This window comes from Coffea arabica, chromosome 1c (genome assembly GCF_036785885.1).
Source record: "Coffea arabica cultivar ET-39 chromosome 1c, Coffea Arabica ET-39 HiFi, whole genome shotgun sequence".
Taxonomy (NCBI): domain Eukaryota; kingdom Viridiplantae; phylum Streptophyta; class Magnoliopsida; order Gentianales; family Rubiaceae; genus Coffea; species Coffea arabica.
This window is the reverse complement of record NC_092310.1, coordinates 49,687,575-49,706,072: the sequence shown is the minus strand read 5'-3', so window position 1 is coordinate 49,706,072 and position 18,498 is coordinate 49,687,575. Positions and strand designations below refer to the sequence as shown.

Below are 18,498 nucleotides of genomic sequence, written 5' to 3'. Positions count from 1 at the left end.
AATACAAAATTCAATTGTAAAGTCATGGTATATAATTTTAACATAATTAACATGTACCGGTAATTAATATTAAAAGTGCAAACGAATCGAATCGAATCAAATTTTGGCCTAATCGAATTGAATCTCAATTTAATTTTATAAAGTTTGAATTCGAACTAGAATTCGACAAACTCAAAATATAAAATTCGAACTTGAACTCGACGAATATTCAAGTCAAACCCAAGCTCGAGCTTAAAAAAGTTTTAAAAAATAATTATTTTATTTTTAAAAAATGAAAAAATAATAATTTTTCTTAATAAATAATAAAATATTAGGAATATATGTGTAATTTTATTATTAAAATAAAAAATAATATATATATATATATATATAATCGAGTCAACTTCTAAGTTAAAGAGGTGAATATGTTTGAATTCGAATTTGAACTCAAGTTCGACTTGGTCAACTCAACCTCGATATTGATCGAGCTAGAGTCGAGTTTAGACTCAAACTACTGGTGAGCAATTCAATTCGTTTGCAGTCCAATACATGATTTACATCACTTTTACAAATTGTAACAATTTATTTATGATGAATGATCATATATTTAAAAGGTTATACACAATTCGCATCCTTCATGATTTACTAAACAATTAATATCAAACTTAGTGTTACACGATGTATTGAACAAGTAACACAAGTGTTTTAAACTAGAGAAATGTTTGATCACACTCCTCTTTTTGTTAATCGCACTCCTATTATCATTTTTATCACATGATTTTTATTTATTAAACTATATGATAATACAAATAGTGGAACTGCAATTAACAAAAAGTGAATCACGATTAACATGTCTAGCGTGTCTGATACAAATCCAACCGTGTTTGGAGGAACTCGTATTCCAACAAGCAGGATCTAGATAAGCAACTCCAATATTTGATTGTGCGGAACCCTAAAGCCCCTTAGAATCCCTTGGATGAGAACTAAGATTGAATATTAACCCTCAAGAAAAGATTAAAGGAACTTATGGTTATTGGTAGAACGGCGCCACGAGCAAGTGTGATTCTTGCTTAGAACAAAATCTAAGATATTCAAAGTTAACCGAAACTAAGAGAATACTCTTAAAATTGAAAATTGTTCTTGATTAGTGAATAAATGACAAGCTCGGCCAAGCCTTGTATTTATAGGCTTCATGTCCCGAAACCCTACTAGTAATGGAAAACGATATTAACTCCAAAAACTAAACCTAACTTACTAAGGAAATAAACGAATTTGGAAAGTGCTAATTTGCCCTAAATGGGTAAGGGCTGGTCAGCCAAGCCAACATGGCTGCCCAACCTTATTCTCAAGTCTACGCTAGACACTTAGTTCAATAGTGAAGCCCATAATGCAGCCCGCCCTCTCCCTAGTCATCCGTGGCCTTCTCTTGGGCTTGCAATAGGCTCACCATCGTGTGATTAGGCTCTGGATCCTCCCTATGCATGTATGAACGATTTGTAGGAATGTTTAGAGGGTCTCTCACATCTTCCTTGCCCTTGCTCTAGTCATCGGCCCAAGGGATGTCAACGAATCGAATCGAGCTCGAATACTAGTTTGATCGAGTTCGAGTTTTGACAAAGTGCTTAAGGCTCGAGATCGACGAATATTAGTTTTACATACTCGAATTCGATTCGTAAGAAATTCATGAGGTTCGAGCTCGTGTTCGAAACTGCTCGAATTGCAGTCGAGCAAGAACTCGAGCTCGAAAAAATTGTGCTCATTTAAAGCCTGCCTGAAACAATCTACTATCCTTAGACTAAGCAGAATTTGCTTTCATTCAGCCTTTTATCTGAACCAAATCACTTTGGCAGTGACATTTCCTAACAAATTTTGCCGGGGAAATGACAAGCTAATGCAAATGCAAAAACTTCAAGTATAAATCTCAATTTATGTGCAAAGTTACATCAAGACAAAGTGCATATGCATCACAAAGATGGATAGACTTGATACAATCTTGAAAATGGAAGATACAAGCTCTGCTATACATTACTGAACAACACTGTCCAAAGTCCAAACTCATCCATATGATTCAGAATCTAAGACAAGCCAGCTTTAAATATCAATTTAAAGCCAAAGCATCAAACTGTCAAAAATTTTGCAGCCATTATGCCATGTTGCCAACCGATATCCAAATTCATCCATATGTATTTTAACATCAAAACCAGCATCCAAATTCAAAGATAAGTCAGACAACCAACATCCACCAAGTCACACAAATAGAAAAAAACAAAAAGTGTCAACAACTCAACATTCAAGTGAATGTCTTCAACAGACAATGTCAATTGTCAAGAAATAATCATACTTAAAAAAGTGAAACAAATTTTGCAATTAAAGCAGTAAAACAGCAGCTTCTTGTCCTTTCCAACTTTCCAATTTCAATTGCAAGCCCTATCACCAAAAAAAAATAATAATTTAAGTAATAAAATAGTAGTGGTAAAATCTAAAACAGGATATTTGAAGAGGAATCGGAGTGTTAAACACAAACTATGTACCTTTCCAATTATCACATTCATTTTATGGGAAGTAGAATCTCTTTTGCTGCCTTCAATTTCTGCAAAATAATAATAATAATAAGAATAACAATAAGTAATAAACTAATTTTGTGTCAATAATATGAATTTGAAATAAACTTACTTTTATCTTTTTTGCTGGAAAAATGGGAATGGAGATGAGGAGATTATGTCTTTATTGATTAATAGTTTAAAATCCAAAGAAAGTTAATAATATGGATCAAGTATCCATTAGAACTTAAGGTGCTTCACGTTGAACTGGATAAAAACTAGAACGAACTAAAACTAACTTCAATGCAATCTGGTGCGATCTGGCCTAGCTACCAGATCGGCCAGAGGCGAAGGGGAAGAGTGGTGGGGGAGGAGTGGGGGAAAGGGCGAGGGAGAAAAAAAAAAAGGAGAGGATCAAATTGGGTAAAGGGGGACGAAGAGGGGTAGAGGGAGAAAGGAAAAAAAAAATCTATACTCCGATACCGAAAGAGGTGATCGGCATTAGAACCGGCGCTGGAGGTGGTAGTGGGTTGGGATAAGGGAGGAAGAAGAAGAAAAAAGGAAGAAAAAAAATTTTGTTTATGTGTTTTGAGTATTTTGAAGTGTATAAGTAAAAAATTTTGAAAAGTTTTTTGGAGTTCCTGTAGCAAAAGTTGTTAAAAAACTAGTAGCATGCAAACTTGCAAAAAACTTAAGGTTCCAAACAGGCCCTAAGTAATTTTATAAATATAAAATTATATATATTTAAATATACCTAAACTCGAAAAGCTCGCGAGTTTATCGAGCATAACATTTCTAGCTTCAAATTCAATTCATTGAAATATTCAAATAGTTTAAGATCGACTTGAGCTCGATTTGACCGAACTCGAACCGATCATTTGATCGAGCTTGATTTGTTGATACCCCTAGTGCACATAGAGCATCCTCATTTGCGCTTCTTGAAGTGAAGACTTGAGTCTTTGGCGGTTCTTCATCAGTGTCCCTATCCCATAAACTAAATGAACAAAAATTCGACCTTTCTACAACAAAAAGGAAAAACTAATTGTGTAATAAAAAAACTCAACTTTCATCAACCACACACGGTAGGTAGATTTGATGATTAACTATGTAAATTTAGTGTTACACATTGCATAGCATTGTGTACTTCAAATAAAACCCCAAAGCCTTTCATCTACCAGACTGCAGATAGGTTTGGTGAAGACTTGCGTCGATTTTTTGCAGCAGTCTGTGTGGGCGATTGACCTTTCGTCGATTCCATGTGGACTATTGAATCAATCAACAGAGCCGCAAAGGACATACGCGGATGCTTGCAGACCTGCCTAGTACTCAAGTGTCCAAAGATCAATAATTACCCTCGTTCGGTTGTCAATTGGGAAAGACGAAGTCAACACTCAAACACGTGCAAATTTGAAACTTTTCCAAGGATATCGTGGCATGCAGAGAATGGAGGCCTATGACCCTGAGCCATTCAAACATCTATTGACATGTCAAATTGTCACTTTGTTTGGATTGAGCAATATTTCTTCAATTTTATTTATTTACATCATCATTATAATTTTCAATACACTTTTTTATCTTCTCAATTATCTTTTTATCTCACATACATCACGTCATAAAAAGTGCTACAGTAAAAATATCTCAAATAACTTATAATCCAAACCAACCCTGTATATCTTATAATCCAAACCAACCCTGTATATCTTATGAATGACACTTGTAAATTGTCCAAGAAGGCAAATTTTGTCTTCTCAACTGCATTGGCTTATGTACGGTACCAACCAACACAGTGACCTCTAAAACACTGCAACAACATGGAAGTCTGCCCAAGGAAAAGATTTGCACAGATTTAGCTGAAAGCAAATGGAGGGAGATATTAGCCTGCGCGTGCAAATGAGAATGGATGTAACAGAACATCTGCACAAAGCATTCTCAAGATTTCTTCTGAGAATATCCCTTCGGGTGATACAAGAAGGAACAGTACTTCTAATCTCGCTAACAGGATAACAATATGATGTTCCAAAAGATATCCTTACAATTTTCTGGAACAAAAAATTATTGGGTTTATATTGTTGCCATTATGTACAAAATATCGCACTGAAAGAATTCCAAGTAAAAAGAAGATGAAAACATGTATTAAATCTATGTAGAAAACTTTTAGTGGAACTTGGAGAATGCCAAATCCGTGGAGCCCGATGAACATGCAAGGAATTATAAAAAAAAAAAAAAAAAAAAAGCTCCTACCAGCAGGGTTTTGGCTAATTGTTCACGACATCCGTCCTGAGTCTTCAAGCATCATCCCTTTGAGACTCTTAGCTAACCAGATTGCTGTCTCCCTTGGAGAAACCTTATCTTTTCCGAAAGGTTTTAGAACAACAGCAAGCTCTTCTAGTCTATTATGCTGAAGCAAATCTGCAGACAATTCTAGGAGCCCTTCTAGTGCCTCTGCCCTCTGCCGGAAAGATTTGACATCCAAAGTTTCCTTTGCTGGTGTTGTTGGGCCTTCCTCCTGTGCTACAGGAGAATTCATTATTGCTGGTTCTGAAGAATCTAACTTTGGAGCTGGAGTGAAGTGATTGGTCGGAGCTTTCACGTCCACTTCTTTGGCGTTTGCATTATCTGAGAGGTTTGACTTTAAACTCAGAGCCTCAGAGCAACCAGGAGATTTTGGTGTAGTGGCTAGGTTTTTAATATCAACATCATCTGTCACCACATTTATTAGCTTCCCCACATCTAAGTTTCTATCCACTGTATCAATCACTGGTTGATCACTTCCAACTCGGAAGCTGCTATGCCGAATGACGTGAATCACATCATCGAAAGCTGGTGGAAGATGATTACCAGTTGGTTTTTCGATAATGACATTTTGCTGAATCGTTCCCATATCTGACAGCAAATTTTTTTGGCTGGATGGCACAGGATAGATACCTAGAGTAGTGCTCTCAGGTACTGAAAGTTGGAGTTCCTTTACCATGAACTTGTCATCACCACCGGATGCAGATGGGTGGATTGCTGGAGTTGAAACATCAGGCCTATCACTTGACCTCTTAACTGAGGCTTCATCTTTAGAAGGAAGCAGCTCTTCAGAATGCCGAAACGGAATCTCCAAATCTCCAGTTGAAATCAGTTTGCTGTTATTAGCAGCATTATCCATGCTTTGATGTCCGACATGCTCCTTTGGTGTTTCCACTAAGCACGCTTCAGATTTGTGTCTGACATGCTGCTTTGGCGTTTCTACTAAGCACGCTACAGGTTTGTTTTCAAACCCATGATTCTCTCTAGAAGAATTTTCAGGCATGTCAGAGTACGAGGAACCGACTGAACAGCTTGGCCGTGATTCTAAACTTCCAGTCTCAGTCGTGTGCTCCTGATTCCAAAATATCTGCGCTGCTAAATTAATGAATGGAGTTGTCGCATCATCACAAATCTCGAATGCTTGGATTGACACAGAAGAGGATGCAGAATTGCTGCTCTCCGTAGGAGCTCCTTTAGATGCCTTGTGAGTTTGCTGCAAAGTTCCCCTAGAAACACATGTCATGCAGCCATTAGGCCCTGAATCAGGACTCCTCTCGGGATCATCAGCAGTCTCAGATGGAACAATCTTATTACTTGCAGGAACAGGAGCATCAAGTCCAACATTTTTCATCCTTCCAGGGCATGATGACCGTCTCACTAGATTTGGAGGAGTTTTTTGTCTTGGCCTCAGAGGAAATCCATCTTCAGGAATATTCTTTACAGGAAGAGGAGGGATCATCTCATGTCTTGGTCTAGTCTTAGGGGTGGAATCAGAAACAGGTAACTGCAGAGAAATGTCATTAATACGAATAACAAGGTATGCTGATACCAATTGTAATGCAAGATACAGCTAGTACCTGATGCTTCAAAGATTGCATCGCAGGCCGTTTGACAGATTCAGAGCCAGCCTTAGCTGTGACAGGAGATGGCATATCTGTGTTTCCTTTTAAACCTGGTGTAACTGAACTAGGTCTGGGGATTTTGGGAGGTGCTTCAATATTAGTTTTCTGTGTACATATGCCACCAACCTTTGTTCGGTTTCTCATGGGAGAACTGTTTTCTCTGGCTTTTCCTTCTTTAAGAGCCATCATGATGTTTCTTATCATCCTTGGCTGCTTGACTTCAGAATTATATCTCTGCTCATCAGGGAAGGGTTTAATCATCTCAGCATCCTCAACATTCGTGGTGCATATGTCGGATCCATGTGGTTCATCACCTGGATGAAGCAGCCCAGAAGAAGAATCATCATCAACAGAAGCCAAGTCTGCATCACTGGTTCCTTTTTCACAGTTGTACACCACGGCCTGAACATTTCTTTCAGTTGACAGCAAACTATCTCTATCACTGCATGAGCTGTTACTACTTTGGCTTTCAGCCATATTCTTCCGAGAATCTCGAGTGGTAAGAAGCTTCTCAGGATGGTTGGCAGGAGCATGTGTGAAGGATACGCGATATTGGTCAACATATGCCTGTAGATAAGGGTGCTTTAGGATTTCAGATGCCTGCAAAATATTGTGATCATGTAGTTGTTATTACATCCTGATGAAAACTGCATATCAAAATTGTCTTCTATAGAAGATTACACTTGGCCGATGTTCAGGATTCTTTCTTAGCATGCCCTTGATAAGTGTTTTCCTGAGAAGTAAACAGGAAATGTTATTCTCTGTGAAACAAGGCATGAGCAAGTATTGCAACACAATGCAACATAATACACCAAATAAAAATAAGATTGAGATAAAATTTTCAGGGAAGCTGAGAAGATGAAAATATCATCTCATCTACAGAGAACTGTGACACAGAAAAGCTCTTTCCAGTTCATACTGTTCAGACAAAAACAAACTGTGATGCTGTTCAGACATCACGGGCTGTTCAGGAATTTATTTACATCAAGAGTAGAGCAATTATGAACAAACATCAACTTGCATCCACAAACAATATACTAGACAATGAATGTAATAGCTTCCTAGGAAAACCACCCAGGGACCTGGACGTGCAAATACTTGCTCATAAAAGCAAACAAAGCGTAACAAATATCAATGAATATGAAAAATGTATGCAACTATACATAAGTGACTGCATGACTGCTCGGTCACATCGCCCACATATGCTGAGGGGATTCCAATATAGATAAATGACTAAGTGATTCATTAAGGAGTATGGGTTTTAAGATGTTCACAACAATATTGATATTTGAGTAAACAGCAGAAGCCAACTTACAAGGATGGAGAGTAACAAGAAGGCAAAGGACCTATTGATGATCTGTTGATCTTACTAATCAATCCAGCCATGTCCTGAAACACAGCATCATGCCAGAAAAAGATCAACAAGGAATCCATGCACACAGAAAAAGCATTAAAATGAGGAAATTGCAATTTTTTGCGCTAACGTCGAGTTATTAATTCTTAAGTTATGTCCAGTAGGAAAGCGGCACAAAAAAGCCAGTTTACTTACTTAAAAGACAAGAAGAAAGAACAAAATGCAGACAGCAAAAGTCCTCTTTTAAAAGTACATCCTTTATCTTCCAAAAGTCTCATAAATTAAGAAGAAAATGATACAATGAAATTTAAATTTAGGCTGATCCTATAAGGAGTGTTAACATCTTAAAACATCTGGGCAAAGGAATCGTTGATGACCTCGTCAAACAGAGAAATGGTTGATAAGATTACAATAAATAGCAAATGAACAGTTGAAGTTTCATGTAGCAGTCAATTAGCACAGTCCAAGTACAAAAGGATATGGCAACTTTCGATGAGAAAAACTCTGGTATGCAAAGTTTCACATGAACCAGCCAATCACATAACCGCCGAAAAGGTTTCAATTGAATTAATTGGATAATAGTTCTAGGGCTATTATCACACAAGAAGCTCATTTTATTGACCGGATTGGATAACAGAGAGTGACAAATACATCAACGAGGAACTAAAGGAAGTCACCAAAGTGTCTCAGTTTAGTATGACCTCCCCAAGCTTTGTACAATAGAATGAGGTAATGTCCAACTTTCAAATAATCCTGTGGTTGGCACCAAATTGACAAAGATCTACCCAATATCGCTAATGTCTGGTTACGCTACAAAGGACATTCGCAACATCAGACCACCATTTCCTATCCTGCACAACCTTCATCCCATGGCAACAGCAATAAAGTTACAACAATTTTTTTTCCAGTGAAGAAGAAAACAGAAATCCACGACATCTGCAGAAGCTTAAGTCTTTGTGGTGCATAAGACTTCATACAAACCTCTACATTGGTATAAAGACAGACCTGCATCTGTTTAAAACAAAATATGTCCTGCTCACTGCACATACGGAAGCCATTTTTTCTGGTTGGCTAGTTGGTTCTTATTTTCATCTGCTGGAAGAACACCAAAGAAGCATCTTCGTGGAGCCAGTTTCCTAGTCAAGACCCAGAAGGTTAACTGTTGCTGTAACCATAACCATCGGAATTGGGCTTTTGAGAACCTATTTCAAAATATCATAAGATAAGAAAAACAGCGCCCAGCCCAACGAGTCCCATGCTTTTCCTTGGTCAACAACCAAAAAAGGTGATTTCTAGTCTACTTCTTCACTACTACTCCTACAGGCTTGATGGAGTTAAGCTGTCTAGAAGGAAGCATTTTTGATTGATCATGATATGGACCCTAGGTTCTTGAACTTTATCTCCGAAATGGCTCAGGACATTTTAACCATATTTGGGGTTGCATATCTTCAGCTCATTGTTCTTATCGTATTCAGGGCGGGTTGCCTTCGCCGTTTAAATGAGGAGAACATGACCAAAAGGCTGGGGCACCTTTGTTTCAATACCATCAAATCACAAATTCAGAATAAGATAAGAGTTACTACAGCTTTACTATGGTAATATGGAGCTTCCATCTGGTCAGAGGATTCAAGACGTTGCGACCCATCTAAATCAGGATTCTGATTCCATGGGACAACTTCTGACTATTTTAAGAAATCTAACTGAATTGGGACTTCAAAGTAACAGATGCTATGGCAGAAATAACCTACAGCAGGTTTAAGTCTTCACAAGTTGATCCTACTGGCTTAATGTGAGAGTTATTGAAGTTGAAACCAGTTCCACAGGTAGTAATCATCCCCTGCAACATTGGGTAGCTCCATTGATCACAGCTGGCAGATGTGAAGAGAATCTTCTTGGGAGTGGTGAGAAGGCAGAGAATGGTCAAACTAAGAGTGGCAACTGGAGAGGGTTGAAGCAGTGGAATAGTAGAAGACCAGAAGAGTCGGCAGGAAGGTTGTGGAAACAAGAATGGGAAGGAAAGTGGCAGCAACAATCAGAGGAAGCAATAAAGATAGCGATGAACAAAAAGATTATTTTGGAAATGGAGGTCAGAAATCTATTCGGGAAAGAAGATTCAAGCTTTTAGAGTTACATAAGACGGCAGATGCAGGATTATGCCATTAATATGGAGTACTTATCACCTAAATATTGATTAAGCACTATAGGATCCAAAAACCAGTTCACCTGATTGTAAACAAAACAAGATGCTGCATGGACACCTAAGAAAAGCTGTATATCATTGGTTTTATGCAAGATCAAATGTTTCTAATAGTAGAATTTTCTATTCCATCCCTCCATCATCCAATAAGATTCAGAACTATTAATTCATAATTAGTCGCTATTATGTTCCAACTGTAATTCGCAGTAGATTGATCAATGGCAGGATTGAACTGCAAAAAGAAATGCTTTTAAAAAAAAAAAATAAAGAGGATTATCAGTAAAAGAAGGCTGGATGTCTTACAAAAGCTTTAAATGCAGGCCGGTGAGCAGCCATTTCATACATACAACAACCTGTTCCAAAAAGAACAATAACAATTTCAAGACTAAAAAGAGAGGAAAAAATTTTGTAGAAAGAGATAACAAGAAGTACATGATAGATGTCGAGTCTGATGACAGCTATTTAACAAAGTAAATGTTCAGAGTTGACAAAAGTTAGCCAAATACTAATTGAAAAACTCAGAACCAAGTAAAACTTCAAAACTCGGGTACACATATTGTGAATCCAACAAAAGATGTTACTATTTCTTTCCAGAATAACTCAAACTATGTAAAAATAAAATAAATATAAAAGCCTTAGATATTTTTCTTTTTGCCTCAAGTGAATAACTATCTCCTCGACTGAATACCTTAAAGAACTAGCGAAAATGCTAAGACTTACTCAAAAGTAAACCAAAAAATTAACTTGACTAGTTCTGTCTAATTCAATCCACTCCATTGGGAAGTAAAGCAAATTTGGAAACTCAATAACCATGCACATCTCTATATGTGATAATATGCTTTTCATAATATACATAGAAAGTGAAGCTCAAATGGCAAGGAGAAAGTATATGCTTCATTTCTTCGACTCTAGTGCTTGATTACCAATCAAGTCACCAATGAAAAGAGCAGTACTAATAACGCCACTAGTGCCAGAATTTTTTGATGATAATTGCATCTAATAACAAGTCACAGGAAGAAATACATAGCATTTTGCATTGAGTTAAATACAAATGCTACATTGCAAGGAGAAAGATAGAGCAAAATTATGTACCAACCTAGCGACCAAATATCGGATTTGAAACCATATGGAATATCAGCAAGAAGTTCAGGGCACATGTAATTGGGAGTCCCAACTACCTGGGTAGAAAGAAACATGCAATTGGTAAAACATCTTTGACACTTAATCACAGAGAAAGCAGTTGAAATATAGCAGTTATAGCTTAATTCATTAGAAAGTGCCAGATGAATTCAGATTAGCCACAATGAGCCAAGGCTGAAATTCTCTAACCAAATCCCTGCTACATGCTTATAAGTCATTTAAGTTTAACCAAGAACTCATTGTAAGACAACTAAAGTAAAACGATACTTGGATCATTTCTCTTGAAAGGAAAATCCTTGTAGAAAAGTGCATTATTTGTCTCTTCAAATTATAGCAGGTATCCTCAACATGCTAGTAAAAAAAGGTTGATTCCTAAAAAGACAATCAATAGATACAAAGAGAGATACATACTGAAGAAGCCAAGTCATCAGCCTTCAAAGTTTTAGCAAGTCCAAAATCCCCTGGACAAGAATGACAGTTTCCAATATAAAAATCAGTATAAAGGTTTATACAAATTGAGCATGTCATTCAATATTCAATTGAGAAAGCTGAACTCACCAAGACGAACATCTTGATCTTTTGTGAGAAAAATGTTAGAGCACTGCAAGAAGATGGTGCAGAAATAAGTCATAATCTCAACATAAATTCCTAAAAGCCCAAAATTTCAACTGGTACTGGGGTATATACTTTAAGGTCTCGATGCAGGACAAAGTTGGAGTGCAGATATTCCACTGCCAACAGTAGTTGAGTAAACCACTTCAATAGTTTCTGCATGATCCACATTGTCAGAAATAGTCAGATAACATAGATATAATTACCAAGCATATCTCAAAGTTACTGAAATTCTAAGTTAAAACTTATCTTCTTAAAGAATATTGAAATATGTTGCACATAACTCAATAACAGCACCACCCCTTTATGTGTTGTGATTCAACAAAAATCATTTTCCCAACTAAAAAAGTGAAAGGAATACCTCTTCCGGGAAGTATTGCCCATTTGATTTCTTCATGAGTTCAGCCCTGATAAAGAGGTAGGCATAAAGAGAATTTAATTGTCAATATCAGAAATGACGTGAACACTAAAACCGATATAGGATTCATTTCCAGTATAAAACTTACATGTCACCACCTTCACAGTAGCCAGTAACTATGCAAACATAACAACCCTACATTATGAACAAACATTGCATCAAAAACAGCTGATAAAGTACTAGCAACAATAACCAATGACCAAGTATAGATTTTATGATTCATCTCACCTTCTCCACCCATGCCTCCTTGAATTCAACAATATATGGGTGCTGAATTCTAGAAATTAAAGCCATCTGCATGCCCAAATTGGCAAAATGTCGATTATCAATTTCACCTCACCTTAACCACATATTAACCAGCAGATACACGCAACTAGAGAGGGCGCAAAACTTTAAAGTTTGGAGCAAACAGGAAATAAATACGCGAAGAGCGTTCCAAATTCAACCAAATTGCAGTAATCAATTGTTTCGCCAAAAAAAAAAAATTCAATCATTTTCATTTCTCTTCACCCCCCCCCCCCCTCCCCCCTCACACCCAGGAAGTGTACCTCTTGATGAGCAGATCTTCTGCAACGCTCAGTTTGTCGAGCTAATCGAATCTTCTTCAATACATACCTAAAATGAATATCGACACAATCCAACAAAAGATTCTGAACAGATACTCCAAAAATCAATCTACATGACAGAATATATAGAAATAAATTGACAACAACCACATTGCACCTACCTCTTTCTCTCCAGCTTATGATTGACTAAAATGGCTGCTCCAAAAGCCCCTCTGCCAATCTGCTCCATGATCTCATACTGATCCATTCTTGACTCCATTCTCAAACCTCCCAAATCCACTCAAAAAACAATCTTTCTCCAACTAAAAACACCCCAAATTTACACACTCAAGAAACCCAATAAACACTACAAAAAGATAAAATCCTTGGATCTTTTCCACCTTCTTTGACCCATTTCAACATCAAATTCAAACAAACCAAAAAGAACCCACCTGGGAAAATGCATTACCAAGCCTGATTATCTACTCAACACCGAAAATGCTTTCTGGGCTTTTCACTTCTATGAATGCTATACAAACTAGTGTCTGTCTGTGTACGTGAAGTGCTTGTTTCTCTCCTTCTTGGGCTGTTGTTGGCTGTTTAAGGTCTGTTTTCTGATCTAAACAAACAGTTCCTACAGGTGCTCTTTCCAAATTTTTTGTGAAAGTGCAAGTGAGACGGGACATCATTTGCACTATTTTAATTGGAAAAAAGAAAGCACTAATTTTTTAAATTTGGGAAGTTGTGTAAAGAGAAAAAGTAAATTAATAATAATATGGTTTAGTGGCTAATCATGGTTGGGGAGAGATAGCAAGAGAGGTAGGTTTAGTTACAACTTCCAACCAAATTCTGTCTCTCACTCACTCCCATTGTCTTCTTCTCTTCCTTCCTTGCCTTTCTGATTTCTGTGCAGTAACTGCAGCTATTTAATACTAGTGTACTACACTGCTGTTACTATTTTCCTAGAAGGGAAAAGTATATTCTTGAGGAGAAGCATCCCTTAGCTAGAAATGGTTGTGGGTAGGAGCATTAATCTTGTCTACGAAGGAAGATTAATAATTAACCCGATTTGGAACATGCTATTCAACTAATTTTTAGACTTTGAACATGTTAGGGTGAAAATTGCTCTTTTTTAATTATATCTATAGTGTTCCTAAATCAAGTTATTGAATATAAACATCCGTAATACAAAAAGATGTCATGTAACTGATGCATGATATCAGCTTGTGCATCACATATACGTTTCGGATGTGAAGAGTCATATCTGCACCTCTTTATTCTAAATTCATGTTTTATATAAGATTTAATATTATGGTACAAGTCAATACTGCATTCAATGTGCAAAATTCAAAATAGAAAAGTTTAGATTTATATCACCGGTTTTGAAATGTCAATTACAGTCTATTCGATTATTAGGGGGTTCACAAATTTACAACGGCAATTTCACTGCATGAGACTCATTTGAATTGTTATTTTTGGAGTTTTTGAAGAAAAAAATATATTGTAACAATTTAATATATGTAAAATAAAATTTTGATTAAGAAATATGTTCACGAAAAGTCTAAAAAAATATTTTTGGTAGAAAACTATGGGCCTGTTTGGAAGTGAGTTTTTTGACCAAGTTTTTTACCTACTAATTTTTTAATAACTTTTGCTACAGGAACCCCAAAAAACTTCTTAAAGTTTTTTCCCTGCCCACTTAAAAAATCTATACACAAAAAATTTTCCAAAAACTTTTCTTCTTTTTCCTCCCTCATCCAACCCACCATGCCAGCCACCACCTCCACCACCTGTACCGGCGCCGGTCACCTCAAAAATATTTTTTTCTATCCCTCACCCTCACCCCCTCTCCTCTGCAGAAAGAGGAGTAACGCTGTCATTTATGTCGGGGGTTGGGCCGACTGTCTTTCTTTATTTATTTATTTATTTTTTTTACAAATCACCCAAAGTAGAGTTAGGGTTGGGGGGATCCGTTATTTCCATGGCGGGCATGGAAGGAATTGCAGCGGCGGGAGGAACTGGAATTAGAAGTGGAAGTGGAATAGGGGGAGGAGGAGGAGGAAGAGGAGGTGTCTCAGTCTCAGGGGGGGAGAGGAGAAAAGCAAAAAAAAAAAAAAAAAAAAAAAGAACAGAACCAAGCAGGGGCATGGAGGTCGAACGACTGGAGTGCGCTGTGGTCGCGCTGTGGAGAAGGCGCACCAGGAGCTGGGCTGGCTAATGCGCGTGCGGAGGAGGTCGGGGGCGCTGGCGCTCTGGTGCACCTGCGTTTCTGGTCTAAGAGGCGCCAGAGGTGGTGGTCGGCGCTCCAAGAAACAAGGGGAGGGAGAGGGGGGAAGGGGCAGTGGGGGAGGGGCTGGCAGGGCAGAGGAGGTGGCGGGGTAGCGAGGGAAGGGGTTGCGTGCAGAGGGGAGGGGAAGGCGGGGCAGCGGGGGAAGGGGTGGCGTGCAGAGGGGAGGGGGAAAAGGGGGAGGGGGTGGCGGAGCAGCGAGGGAAGGGGCAGCGGGGGGAGGGGTTGGCATGCAAAGGGGAGGGGAAAGGCAGAGGAGAGGAGAAGGGGAAAGGGAGGAGAGGGGTGGCGGGAGAGGGAAGGAAGAAGAAGAAGAAGAAAGAGAGGAAAAAAAAGAAAAAGGAAAGAAAGAAAAAGAAAAAAAGAAAAGGGAAAAAATTTTCACCTTAAAAAAACTTCTACAAAAATTTTTACCTTACAAAAACTTTTACAAAAAAAATTTTCACCTTTCAAAAACTTTTACAAAATTTTTTCAAAAATTTCTACAGTGCACTACAGTAAAGTTTTAAACAAACTCTCAAAAAACTCAGGTTCCAAACAGACCCTATAATTCAAACAACCACCTGAGTTACGACCTTTTGCTAATGAAAATGAGTCAATTAGTTTTACTGCTTGACTTTCAACAATTTCTATGGAACATTTGATTCATTCTTGACTCCTTTGACTCATCCATTAGTACAAATGAGCCATTTCATTTAATCGACCGGTGGCGATTCTGTCCCCATCGGTCCCCCATAGATCCAGTTGAATTTTTTTTGTAGTTAGATTAAGATAAAATAGAAGTAGGAGTAGGGATGATGATTGACAAGAAAAAAAAAATTTAACCGAAGTCTAATTTTAGTCTAACAACTGTGGAGTAGATTTCACAAATTCTTGGAAACATATTCTTGGAGAATTGAATTCAAGACAGAGTTATTTAAGTCCATTTTGTATTGTCTTAATTCTACTTTTCCGTCATTTGACCAAAATTTATAGTGGCACAGTATACAATTATCAAGAATTGATGATGAAATTAGCAACTTAACTTCATGGGATAATTTTAGAAACCTCCCTTGAGGTTTTTAATACTTTCACTTAGTAAAACTGAAATTTGAAAAATATCATTTGTTTCCCTTACTTTTGACTTTTGTAACATTATCGATCCATTTCAAAATATATTATTAAAAAAACTCATTTTTGGATAGAGAAGATGTTGTCATTCCAAAAGTACCTTTTGTTGTCATTTTTTTTCAAAATTAAAAATATGTTAAGAAAAGCTTGAAATCAATAGACAAATTATGTGAATGTGTAATTTTAGTGGGATATAATATAACACTAGGGTTTAAGGTATAAATAATTTATTATGTGAATGTGCAATTTTTGGGAAGTTTTTCAAATTGTTAGAATTTATGAAAACTAGAAAAAAAAAGCACGTTTAATATTATTTTTAGAAACTCATTTAAGATGCTTTTAAATACCAAAAAGAAATTATTCTTTTGCTGAAAAGTGTTTGTGAATTTCTAAAGTTTATGTTTATTGTACCGACTGATGACATGAAAACTATTAAAAGGTCCTTCAATACTGTTAACATCCTATAATTTTCAACTACAAAACCAAATCGGCCAAGTTTTTAAAAGTTTAAGAGATTAACGAGATTTTTTATGAAAATAAAAAAGGTACACAAGAAAAGTGGAATATTAGAATGAAAATATATTCTCTATCCAAAAAGGAGTTTTTTTTAAAAAATACATTTAAAAATGGATTTACAGTGTTACAAAAAGTTGAAAATATGGGAGATACGTAATTTTTTCTCAGTTTAAGAATGCTAATTAAAATTATCAAAAATATTGGGAGAGGTTTCTGAAATTATCCATAACGTCATTGAAGAATGAAGCCTGCCGAGCTCATGGGACTGCATACCTTCCGCCGACACAGCCAGCTGGTTTTTCAGCCAAAATTAAATACTCTACGCGCTAGCGCATAGCCATCAAATAAAGATGACCCCTTAACAACTCATGATGGTGAGATGCAGCTTCATCACCACCGTTGACCACAAAATATGGGTCCTACTAACTTTAATCCCAACCACCAATTTCACAGAATTTTTTTTTTGTTTTGACCAAAATATTTTAGCTACCTAATCCAGTACAATTTCTCAATGATTAGATTTTGTGATGTACGAAGGATCGTAGTAGGGTGTATTAATAGGGGTAGGGGTTTAATTAGGGGTGCATATAATTTTGATTACCATGTGCTTGCATGCATTATGCTCCCTGGCTAGCACTGCGCCCATGCACGTGCCCATTGAGTGGCCTTGATGCAACTACAAATTTAAAAGAAATGTGTTTTGATATACTATTTAATTGGGAATAGTAGTAGTTTTTCAAGATTATTTTGTATAAAAGTAATCAATCCAATCCAATTTAAAAAAACGGAGTTGCTAATTATCTCTTCAAATTTCACACTTCATTGGGAAAAAAAAACGAAAGAGCAAGCGATTTTCTTGTGACCTCAAAACGTTACTTCGGTTTGGATGATTATTTTTGAAGTGTTTTTGAAAATTTTTACTGTACTTTTACTGGTATTTTTTTTATATGATATAAGAGTGATTGAGAAACGTATTGCAATTTTTTTAAAACCCACAGAAATATTTCACCCCTTACCAGAGATAGTGTGGTACCATGCAGACATTTATTCCCAAAACCCATAAAGGGGATTTAAGGCACATCACCCCTACCAAAAATGGTGGTCCTTTCTTTGTCATGAAATAATAACCACAACGGTGCCTGTGAGTAAATTAAAGAGAGGAGGATTAAATAAAGCTTTTCATTTTGTGATTGTAAAATTTGAAGTGAAAATGAACATACATGAGGAAGTAATTCTTGATGTTATACTATCTACATCACCTGAAAATAATCCTGAATGAATATTCTACCCAATGTTCATTGAGTTTCTAAAAGCTTAGGAAGATTTTCTCTTGTGCGAGTGAGCTGCTAAAGGGACCATAGAATTGCCCTACTTTAGGAAGCCAGAGGATTGATAGCAAGCAAAATAGTTCCCCCAAGTCCCAATCTTGTTGTCCTAAGCAAAGGTACTAAGTCATGATAAAAGAAATCATAATACTAAGGAGACGTCAAAGGAGGGGCTAAGGAGCTACCTGACACAAAAGAAGACATGATAAAATTGCCAACACATAAATTAAAGGGAACGCCATTCAAGTCCCCTCAATTACAAAATAATATTACATAGGATGGAAGGTGCTCTTGGAGGGGTACTTACAAAGTTACAACATTGACCCCTTTAACATGGCTGATATTCCCTAGGTGTTTTCATGTGACAAAAGTGCAGTGCAGTGGTATGACATGATATTACAAGTAACTAAAGGTCTGTTTGAATTCCTTGTTTTTGGATCTGTTTTTGAAAAATTATTTTTCACATTCCAAATGTTACAGTAAATATGTATTTCAAAAACAACTCCAAAAACATAAGTTTTTCAGAACAAAAAAGTTTTCATGTATTGAAACTTCAAAGCC

General features: G+C 36.9%; 1 protein-coding gene across 1 annotated transcript; it reads right to left on the bottom strand.

Annotated features, from left to right (window-relative positions):
* Window positions 1-4,533: 4,533 nt before the first annotated feature.
* On the bottom strand, window positions 4,534-13,369 carry LOC113726099 (serine/threonine-protein kinase Nek5-like). The gene is made up of 14 exons (XM_027249634.2): window positions 12,882-13,369; window positions 12,703-12,769; window positions 12,383-12,448; window positions 12,243-12,289; window positions 12,098-12,143; window positions 11,812-11,892; window positions 11,683-11,725; window positions 11,536-11,585; window positions 11,081-11,162; window positions 10,288-10,337; window positions 7,749-7,822; window positions 7,115-7,166; window positions 6,389-7,033; window positions 4,534-6,315 (listed from the first exon to the last, which is right to left on the bottom strand). Exons 1-14 carry the CDS (start codon window positions 12,977-12,979, stop codon window positions 4,783-4,785), a joined length of 2,934 nt encoding a protein of 977 aa, XP_027105435.2. The 5' UTR covers window positions 12,980-13,369; the 3' UTR covers window positions 4,534-4,782.
* Between the last annotated feature and the right edge of the window lie 5,129 nt (window positions 13,370-18,498).

What these genes read in the sequence shown, in the direction of transcription:
- LOC113726099 (XM_027249634.2), bottom strand. Translation starts at nt 12,979, where the DNA reads ATGGAGTCAAGAATGGATCAGTATGAGATCATGGAGCAGATTGGCAGA. An exon ending in AGATCAAGATGTTCGTCTTG is followed by an intron (nt 11,586 to 11,682) that starts GTGAGTTCAGCT and finishes ATTCTTGTCCAG; the next exon opens with GGGATTTTGGACTTGCTAAA. An exon ending in TGCAATCTTTGAAGCATCAG is followed by an intron (nt 6,316 to 6,388) that starts GTACTAGCTGTA and finishes ATTTCTCTGCAG; the next exon opens with TTACCTGTTTCTGATTCCAC.